General features: G+C 40.4%; 1 protein-coding gene across 5 annotated transcripts in view; it reads left to right on the forward strand.

Annotated features, from left to right (window-relative positions):
- KCNQ5 (potassium voltage-gated channel subfamily Q member 5) overlaps window positions 1–11,338 on the forward strand; it is a 572,501-nt gene that overhangs the window by 555,072 nt on the left and 6,091 nt on the right. For all 5 annotated transcript variants that reach the window (XM_025383720.1, XM_025383721.1, XM_025383724.1 and 2 more), the window contains 2 exons: window positions 8,437–8,568; window positions 10,427–10,553. In XM_025383720.1, the coding sequence (XP_025239505.1) occupies window positions 8,437–8,568; window positions 10,427–10,553 (259 nt within the window). The remainder of the gene's footprint in view (window positions 1–8,436; window positions 8,569–10,426; window positions 10,554–11,338) is intronic.

The raw sequence follows: 11,338 nt of genomic DNA on the forward strand, positions 1-11,338 counted from the left end.
TGCAAATAACTAGATAATGGCCTACTCTCTCCTCTTCTCAAAGGCTAATTGGGTAGCTTTTTGCTCATGATATACCTTGGGAATATATTATATATATATATATATATATTGCTGGAAAATATACCTTGTAAAGCAAAACTAACAGACTCCAATGAGACTGATGTATATATCCTACAAAATGAGGTAAAGTAAGCAGACAGTCCCTAAAATTTGTGATAAAAGGTAAAACATTACAATTATTGGAGGTGAGTAACCCATATTAGCCATGGACTGAGTCCCAGAAGGGACCCTATGAGAGAATGCAGATGGCCAGGTTGAAAGGCAGATGTATTCCAAGCATGGGATCCCCTCTGGAAAGACAAGGACAGAGATGAATAAATGACTAACGTGGCTTTGGATTCATTTGCGTGAGACTGTCAGAGCATACAAGGCACAGTAGGAGGTCAGACCCATAGACAGCCTAAACATTCTCCTTAATGTTTACGAGATTGCCTGCCTGGGATTCACTCTGTGATGCAGCACCATGAGTGGAATGGTAAAAATGTGGACCTCGGCATCTGCAGTAACCTTGTTCTTACTAGTTCTGTGACCTTGAACAGGTAACTCAACCTCCTGACCTTTACTTGACCCAGATGTCAAAAGTGGAAAATTCTGTCAAGAGTTTTAAGTTGACAGAATGCAGGTAAGGTGCTTAGCACAGCACCAGCCATCCAGCCAGGCACAACTCCTGAAGACCCACTCAACATTAAGTTGAAGAGAGCAAGATCTATGTCTTGCTCAACTTTGTGTCCCCGCCATCCAGCTCTGTGTCCAGCAGATATGGATAGTGGGTGCCCAGGTTACGTTCATTGCATCATAAAGACAGAGGCAGTTCCAGGCATTCCAATGATGACCAGAGAAATAAGAAAATGCTGCAGGGGTCAAGGAGGACAATACTAAATACTCAGAGATGCTTTCTCAAACTTAGCTTAGACACAAATTTTCCCCTCTCTACCTTCTATTTTGATCATGAAAATCATGTACTGTCCTGGAAGAAGTGAGAGGAGATTGGGTAGAAAGAGGGAGGCTGAGATAATTGAATAATGTAAACATGTCAAGTTACGTGACCCCGCTGACCAGGCATCTTCATTCACACAGTATGATGGCTAAAACAGTTAGGAGCCCCAGAGAGCATCCCTCACACCTGGTCCTGCTTAGAGCAAGCCGGGCACACATGATTTTTGGAAGCACTGATAGCAATCTCCTAGGAATGAAAAACTGAGATTGTATTCTTTTTAGACTCCAGCCACATGTTTTCTATTGTTTTCTTGATGGTCTTTTAATACTATAAATTTCATTCAACCAATATGATTCCATCCCAACAAGCTCTTCCCTCTCTTTTCCCTGGACAGTTTTGTTTTGCTATTAGGTCTTTCTTTACATTTGCTGCTTATCACGTTGCAGTATTATGTATTCCTTGACTTCCACTGTTCTCGCCTTTCTTCTTATTTCCTCATAATGATATCTTGTTGCTTGCAATGCAGTTTCTTTGTGTGATCCTAATTACATTAGCAATCTAAGGGAAAAGAATATTATGTTTTCATGATTTTCAGTAGCAGTTCTATTTAAATGACTTTTCTGAACCACACATCGTCCTAACTATCGAATGAATGAACATTTCTTTTACTTTAGAAAGTTTTTTTATTCATGGAGGAAACTCAGAGGCTTATGCTCTTTCTGAAATGTACCTGAAGAACTTAAATCTATTCTAAGGCTTTCTTTTTTAGAAGATCCATACAAGAGTCCGCCTTGTACCATCCTGGCTAACACGATGAAACCCCGTCTCTACTAAAAAATACAAAAAACTAGCCGGGCGAGGTGGCGGGCGCCTGTAGTCCCAGCTACTCCGGAGGCTGAGGCAGGAGAATGGCGTAAACCCGGGAAACGGAGCTTGCAGTGAGCTGAGATCCGGCCACTGCACTCCAGCCTGGGTGACAGAGCGAGACTCCGTCTCAAAAAAAAAAAAAAAAAAAAGAGTCCACCTTGTAACAGAAACACAAACATCTTTGAACTATGGAATAGCAAATCGTCATTTATTTCTTCAACTAGCATTTAATAAACCCCCTAATACTTGCCAGGGATTATGCAGATGCTAAAGTAAAAAGCACAGTTCCTGGCATGAATAAATTCCAGTGGGTGAGACACACTGCCACAGATTTAGCTACATCACAGTGCATTTGAAAGCACAGAGAAGGACCATCTACCCCAGTGGGGGGTGGTTAGGAAAGATTTCCTAGAGCACTTGGTGCTTGAGCTGAATCTGGAAAAATTAGCATTTTAGGTAGAGTGCAGAGAGATAGAATCCTGATGAATGGGCACATTGGTGACAGAAAAATCCAGATGGGCTGGAGAGCGGGCAGCATGCAGAGGAATAACTAGAGATGAGCATTTGGAGAGAGAAGCAGGGAGCTCTCACCATTCACTACTCTCTTCCCTCTAGAGCTGCCCGAAGTCTCCAGTAGGGCTTCTAAACAAATAAGCCTCCCACGTTCATTAAACTCGGGGACAAGTGTTGGAATATCAAGAGTAGAAGACATAATCCCTGCATTCAAGGGTCTTACACAGTCTGGTGGAGGAAGCTAGTATATGAGCAAATAATTATAGTGTGGTGTGTTAGATACTAAGCTAGAGGTTAATAGAGAAGAGATCAACTGTTTTGTTGGAATCATAAAAATTTCCATGAAAGAAGTGAGCTTTTTTTGAGACAAGGTCTCACTCTGTTACCCAGGCTGGAGTGCAGTGGCAAGACTGTGGAGGCTCACTGCAGCCTCGACCTCCTGGACTCAAGTGATCCTCCCGCCTCAGCCTCCCTAGTAGCTGGGAGCATAGGCATGTGCCATCATGCATGGTTAATTTTTTATTTTTTGTAGAGACAGGGGTCTCACTATGTTGCCCAGGCTGGTCTCAAACTCCTAGGCTCAAGCAATCCTCCCTCCTCAGCCTCCCAAAGTGCTGTGATTACACGTGTAAGCCACTGCACCTGGCCAAAAGAAGTGACTTTAAAGCAGAGTCTTGAAAACACAGCAGGATTTCAGGAAAAATAAATAGCAAATGGAAGTAATTGAAGTTTATAATTGATTGGCTAGTGTTTTTGTGGACCTATACATACTTTATTGTTGCTGGAACCTAAAGTTCCAAGGAGGAAGTGGAAGGTGATAAGGCAAGAGAGATAGACAGAGGCCAGTGTATAAACAGCCATATAGGATGTGCTTCTAGGGAGTTTGATGTTTATCCTATAGGCCATGAAAAACTAATGAAGGACTTTAGAAGGGAGGTAATATGCCCTTACTTGCATTTTGAAAGGTTTGTTCTTTCTAAGGCTATAGCAGCGGAGATACAAATGAGGGGACAGCTTTGAGAGCTATCAGGACATGCCTGGTCTTCTTTTAACAAAAGTAAAATGACAGGGTCATCATTCTTTATATAAATCATTGATTTCAAAAATTTCTACAGGCCAGGTGCAGTGGCTCATGCTTGTAATCCCAGCACTTTGGGAGGCCAAGGCAGACGGATCACTTGAGCTTAGGAGTTTGAGACCAGCTTGGGCAACATAGGGAGACCCCCATCTCTACAAAAAATATAAAAATTAACCGGTGTAGGGGTATATCCTTGTAGGCCCAGCTACTCAGGAGGCTGAGATGGGAGGACTGGCAGATCTGGGAGGTCAAGGCTGAAGTGAGCCATGATTGTGCCACTGCACTCCACCCGGCATGACAGAATAAGACCTTGTCTCAAAAAAATAGAAGTAGAAAAAAAGAAAGTCTATGCTTTTAAACATTCCCTCCACACTTATAAACCATAGAACCTGATTTAGAACTTTCATATCTCACTTCGATTCTCTTTAATGTTTTTATTTTCAACCCACAACACAGCCAGTTGAGAAGATCTATTTGATCTCCATCTTCAAAAACTTAATTCTAATAAGTAAGATTTTTTTAGCCTCAGTAATACACTGGCAAATGCTGAACAACCAGCTCTTCTGGAGGAGGAAACCCTGATTGGTATTGTTTTCCAGTTTCTGTAGTGTAAATACTCCTGTCGTAACTGTTTTCAAGCTACTAATGTGACATCACTGAGCAGGAGTTGAGAAGACGAGCAATATTACATTATTAGATAGAATTCCCATGTTACAGACACAATAGAGGTGAACAACTCAAAAGCATAGACAGTAATATACAGTAAAATAATTAGGAAATGGTGAGGTTTGAGTACATATTACCTTTGTTTTTAATATAATGTACTTGATTGTAAGTCTATATAATCAAATTTTTAGTAATAGCTGTATTTAATAACCACCAAAATTCTTTTTTTTTAAATACTAGTTCTAGGGTACATGTACACAACATACAGGTTTGTTACATAGGTATACATGTGCCATGTTGGTTTGCTGCACCCGTTAACTCATCATTTACATTAGGTATTTCTCCTAATGTTATCCCTCTCGCTCCCGGCCACCCTACCACAGGCCCCGGGGTGCGATGTTCCCCGCCCTGTGTCCAAGTGTTCTCATTGTTCAATTCCCACCTATGAGTGAGAACATGTGGTGTTTAATAACCACCAAAATTCTTAAAAGTAGTCAGTGCTTGGGAGTCAATGCAAGCTTGCTCAAGGCATCACTGCATATACTCCTCTTTTCTAAATAATTGAAATGATATTTATTAATCCAGTTTTCACTATTTAATTCTCATACATAAAGTAGAAAAATCTGTAGGCAAAGCACTGGAGAAAAGGTAATACCACCTGGGGAGTGGTATGATGTATAAAAATAAATGATAGGCCGGGCGCGGTGGCTCAAGCCTGTAATCCCAGCACTTTGGGAGGCCGAGACGGGCGGATCACGAGGTCAGGAGATCGAGACCATCCTGGCTAACACGGTGAAACCCCGTCTCTACTAAAAAATACAAAAACTAGCCGGGCAAAGTGGCGGGCGCCTGTGGTCCCAGCTACTCGGGAGGCTGAGGCAGGAGAATGGCGTGAACCCGGGAGGCGGAGCTTGCAGTGAGCTGAGATCCGGCCACCGCACTCCAGCCTGGGCGACAGAGCCAGACTCAGTCTCAAAAAAAATAAAAAATAAAAAATAAATGATAAACCCATTAAGGGTTTTAAAATCTACTCTGTTTTGCATACTTATCATTATGTGAGTATATTGAAATAACGTAAAAGATAATCAGTTTCATTTTTAGTATTGATCAAAATTATAAGCCGTAGATTTTAGTTTTAACTTTAGCTAGCTAGCTCATAAATAGTAAATTATGTAAGTAAAAAATGAAATTATTTAAGACCTGCATAAACTATGACTGTGTGAGTGCTAGAGTGCAATATTATCTATCAAATGCCTTCAAAATGTACTTTCTGTTAAAACATCTCTGAAAGGAAAACAGAAAAGCAACAAGCAACTTTTGATCAATTATCTGAAAGAGTGCACATAACATCCCACCAAGAAACAATGGCAGATCCCCATTAGGGCAAAAAAGGCAGTTGGAAGTATGTGGGTTCACATCTGAGCAGACGCGTCCCAAACCACAAATGTCTGAGCTACAGCCAGAGAGAACACACTGACATATGCTGTAGCTTGTCCCTCTTCTACCACCATAGGAAAAAAAGAACTGCCAAAGATCCCACTCAGACTTCTCAATTCTCCAGAATTGATGCCATGGGAAAACCAGGAGGTAATGTGGGAGTGGGAACCAGACAGAGCTGGGTGGAATCCTGGTTTTGCCTCATATCAGTTGCTTGTTTTGGGGGGCAAGTCACTTAAGTTCTTTGAACCTCAGTTTCCCAAAATATAAATAGGAGAAGGGAATATCTTATCAAGTGCTATTGAAGACATACAAAGTACTTCACATAACAAGTGGTAGACAGATGTTATGAAAACACAATCACATAACAACAATAAAACCACCTTGGGATGTATGAAGATGGTTTTCCTTTTTTCCTGCCCACCCAGGCATCATTAGCTGCTTTGAAGATAGGAAAGAAGGTTTCTAGGCTGTTAGATTAGCTCTTCTGGTTTTATTCTTAATATGACTCAGGTTAGAGAATCTTCTCTTTATCTCTTTCTTTCCTTCCTCCTCTTATTCAACAAATATTTTTTATTGTGTCAGAAACTGTGCTAAACTCTAAGCACACAATGTTCAGGAAGAATAGTAACAGGCATAGTAGAAGTGGTAACAACAATAGCTAACTTTTATTAAGCACTGACTGGCCGGGCGCGGTGGCTCAAGCCTGTAATCCCAGCACTTTGGGAGGCCGAGGGGGGTGGATCACAAGGTCAGGAGATCGAGACTATCCTGGCTAACATGGTGAAACCCCGTGTCTACTAAAAATACAAAAAAACTAGCCGGGCGTAGTAGCGGGCGCCTGTAGTCCCAGCTACTTGGGAGGCTGAGGCGGGAGAATGGCGTGAACCCGGGGGGCGGAGCTTGCAGTGAGCCGAGATCGCGCCACTGCACTCCAGCCTGGGAGACACAGTGAGACTCCGTCTCAAAAAAAAAATAAAAAATAAAATAAAAAAAATAAAGCACTGACTGTTGAATAAAAGACATCTAGGCCAGGCGCAGTGGTTCACGCCTGTAATCCCAGCATTTTGGGAAGCCAAGGCGGGCAGATCATGAGGTCATAAGTTCGAGACCAGCCAGGCCAATGTGGTGAAACCCTGTCTCCACTAAAGATACAAAAAATTAGCCAGGTGTGGTGGCATGTACCTGTAATCCCAGCTACTCAGGAGGCTGAGGCAGGCGAATTGCTTGAACCTGGGAGGTGGAAATTGCAGTGAGCCGAGATCGCGCCCATGCACTCCCGCCTGGATGACAGGGTGAGACTCCAACGCAAAAAAAAAGATATCTATGTCTGCCTTTACCTAATTGACAGTCTGGTATAGGGAAACATATTTACATAATCGCTCAAGACCAGAAATTTCACATGTAACATATTTTTCTCAGTTTTTTTGATACAGGACACTAAGGCTGTATGAAACCTAAATGCTGGTAAACCAATTTGGAACCAAAGCTCAATACTAAGAAGTTAAATTAAAATTATTCTTTACTTTCTGCTGAATAATTTTGCTAAAATGTTTCTGGGGGCAAAATACAAAACCTATACTGAATAAAGAAGAGATTGGTGAAAAATATGTGGTTAGAGAAAGGGAGTAAGAATATTACAGATAAGTGATTCAGGAATAATTAGGATATAATTAATTGAAAGTTAATAATACAATTGCAAGGTAGGGTTTAGGCTTTTTAACCTATAAAACAATTTGGATTCCTGAAATCAGCTGTCACCTAAGATAGGCAATGGACATTTTCTTTTTAAACTTTGCATTTGTTCCTAATCTTCCCACTTTCCACCAAGTGACAACAAATTTTGTCTCTTAGTGACTGATTCCCAGCCTGGGATCTACAAGTGTGGTAATGGAAGTCTATAGGCCATTTAATAGTTGAAAAACACCAACAGGTTTAAATTTACCTGCAATAAGGCTACACAAACTAATTCAAATGTTATGTTTCTCTGCTTTCATCAGAAATTGCATCAAGTTATTGCAGGAACTAGTTATCTTAGGCAGATTAGCTATTGATGGCATCATGGAATTTGTTGATGAAATATCGTTTTAAAAGATGGGGCCCATGTTGCGGGAGGTATTGTAATAAGAGGTCTCTGGTTCTGAAAAGCTTAGGCTCCATAGTTTAGTTAAGAAATATGTTATGGCGGGGACTGGTGGCTCATGCCTGTAGCCCCAGTACTTGGGAAGGCTGATGCAGGAGGACTGCTTGAGCCCAAGAGTTAGAGCCTGGGCAGCATAGTGAGACCTCATCTCAAAACGAAAACAAAAACAAAAAAAAAGTGTATTACGTTGAAAACAAAAAGAACTTGGCTAGTTAATCCAGCAGTATTCTGCAGGAATAATTTATGAGGGAAAAAAATGCAAATTTCCATATTAATGTACATTTCCCTAGAGAGAATAGAGTGTTTTGCAAACACATTTGTATCTCAAAAATGCATGTAGTTCCATAAAAGACCATTTTAACAGCCTTTATATTTTGTAAGGGATGTTATTACTAGGTGTTATATCTTGGACTTCTGGAGATCACATGGAAAAGTTAGAATTGCATTGTGACTTTAACTTTCATTCAGGGTTTCAATGGACATTAAAAAGGCAAAACACTTAGTGTTCAGCCTCTTTTTTAGTGCGTTTTTCTATTCTTAAGGTGTGTCTCACATGAGATGTTCTTAAATTGTCCACTGGAATCTCAGTCTTTTATATTACACATCTGCAGAAGCCAAAAATAATTTGACGCATGACTTTTCCCCCCAGAGTTTCTTATTATATTTACTGGTAAACTATTTTGGTAACTTATATTAACAGTTATAAAGATTAATATGTAATATGTTCTCATACAGAATTATGAAATTTCATGTTGCAAAACGGAAGTTTAAGGAAACATTACGTCCATATGATGTAAAAGATGTCATTGAACAATATTCTGCTGGTCATCTGGACATGTTGTGTAGAATCAAAAGCCTTCAAACACGGTAAGCAAAGAAAATGTCATTCCTTGTAAAGGAATGGGCATAGAAACTATCTAGGAAGAACTTCTCTTTAGTAGAGTAAACCTCTGAACTCCATATTTTTAGTTCATTTTTAGTGGGCAAATGGAATTTGCTTTTAACATTGATTTCATTTTGCTTTTAACATAGATATAACTCAGGCATTCAAAGCATCCAACTGTCTCATTTTCCTCATCTGTAAAAATGGAAAGAAAGTTAGTTCTTGCCTCATAGGGTTGTCATGAGGATTGAATGAGTTAATGCATGTAATTCATAACATGTAACAGACCTGGCACTGTGTCTAATAAACATCAATGGTTGTTACTGATGTTTGAATTATTACTGCTGCTCCTAAATTATCTAAATTCCATTTATTATCTAAATTCTAATCGTCCTTTGGGAATAACGTAGTATGTGTCCTTCATTAAGTTTCATCCAACCATCCAACCTGTGAAGACAGGCCTTTCTCTGACCTTTATACAGTAGTAGAGGCTACTGCAGAGCACAAGAGCACTCAGAATCTTGGTGTGCTGGGCCAAAGTTGAGACTTGGCCCTTGTGTTGTTTCCCGGTCACAAGTGTGTTCACCTTGCTGTGGGCTAAGATTGAGCTCTTTCCTTCATTCATGTCCTGTATGGCTCTAGATATATAGTATCCTTCTAGTAGCATCTTATTGAGTGATTAAAAGAAATGAATTCCATATATTAATTCCAACCACATATAGTTGATTGTGATTATCTCAAAGCCAAAATATTTAGTAAGTTCAGTTTTTGAAGAGCCTTGCTTTATTATCAGCACAAATCACCAGCATTTGTGATTGTATAGTGCCCAAAATGCAAGGACTGAGTCTTGAACTTTTTTTATGTCCCCACAGCACACTTAGCCCAGTGTGAGGCATAGAATGGGCCCTTAGTAAAATACCTGTTCATCAATTGCTATAGAAATAACAATTTGTTAATTCATTCAGCAGGTAATTATTGAGCCCATCGTGTGTGCCAGGACCTGTGGACGTCCAGAGACTGATAAAATAATGACCCAGACTTTGTAGTTTGCAGTTTAGTAGATTAGATGTCATGGCAGGAAGTGAGTACTGCCTATGTTTCTCTGCAGACAAAGTAAACTGGAAAATTGTCAATACTCTTGATAATTCAATTCTAAACACAAACAAAAAAAGAAGAAAGTGATTCTCATTTAGGCTGATCAAGTTTTCTTGGAAATTGCTTTAATTCATTCTGTAACATCTGTAACACGACCAGAGATTGTGGTCATATTACAATCTCTGCCTAGATGGCCATGGCCTTCTAAGTTCTTTAATAAAACTGTCTATGACTCCCAAGGTTTTATAAAGTTGAACTGCTACAGAATTTATAGAACCAATCTTGGGTTTCTAGCTCATGTATTTTCTCCAACTTGAATTCCAAAAGAAAAAGACCATAGCTTTCTTATCTGCTTATCTTTCACATAAGTATAATAAATGCTCAGAGACTAATCTGTTCTATTAATGTAAGATAACTATAGTTATGATTTTTGTCATATTTTGAAATGGTTAAATTCAGGAACTGCCTGATCAGAGATAGAAACATATTACTTTGTAGTTCAGGACACTTTTACTTCAGAAGATCACCCGTAAGTGATTTTATCTTGGACCAGAATAATGAGAAAATTAATCTCATGTGTAATCTCATGTTAAAACAAGCATATCAACTGGAAGAAGTTCTTTCTTATTTCATCTTACATAAATTGAAAATAACTGTTTTTAATTTTTTTTTCCAAAACTCTTCATTCTGGCCTAGGGCAATCTCCACCTTCAGCCCTCATAATCAGATCTCCTCTTTCTCTGATAGTGTTGATCAAATTCTTGGAAAAGGGCAAATCACATCAGATAAGAAGAGCCGAGAGAAAATAACAGCAGAACATGAGACCACAGATGATCTCAGTATGCTCGGTCGGGTGGTCAAGGTTGAAAAACAGGTACAACTCAACTACGCTGGGTAACTTTTTAGCCAGAATTTTTTAAATCAAAATGTATTGCCGGGCGCAGTGGCTCACGCCTGTAATCCCAGCACTTTGGGAGGCCGAGGCGGGCAGATCACGAGGTCAGGACAAGACCATCCTGGCTAACACAGTGAAACCCCATCTCTACTAAAAATACAAAAAATTAGCCGGGCGTGGTGGTGCATGCCTGTATTCCCAGCTACTGGGAGGCTGAAGCAGGAGAATGGCGTGAACCCGAGAGGCGGAGCTTGCAGTGAGCCGAGCTGGTGCCACTGCACTCCAGCCTGGGCGACAAAGCGAGACTCCGTCTCAAAAAAAAATAAAAATAAATAAATTTTATTATAGGCAATTGTATGTATTACAGTGATTATTTTAAAATAAATAAAATCACAAAATAGTGAATAAAATTAAATGTTCTTTGTGTGTAGATAGTGCTCTCTGAAATACTTTGGATTTCCATTTAAGGAATAGAAAATTTCATCTCGGCCGGGCGCGGTGGCTCAAGCCTGTAATCCCAGCACTTTGGGAGGCCGAGACGGGCGGATCACGAGGTCGGGAGATCGAGACCATCCTGGCTAACACAGTGAAACCCCGTCTCTACTGAAAAATACAAAAAAAACTTAGCCGGGCGAGGTGGCAGGCGCCTGTAGTCCCAGCTACTCGGGAGGCTGAGGCAGGAGAATGGCGTGAACCCGGGAGGCGGAGCTTGCAGTGAGCTGAGATCCGGCCACTGCACTCCAGCCTGGGTGACAGAGCGAGAC

Source organism: Theropithecus gelada, chromosome 4, assembly GCF_003255815.1.
Source record: "Theropithecus gelada isolate Dixy chromosome 4, Tgel_1.0, whole genome shotgun sequence".
Lineage (NCBI taxonomy): Eukaryota > Metazoa > Chordata > Mammalia > Primates > Cercopithecidae > Theropithecus > Theropithecus gelada.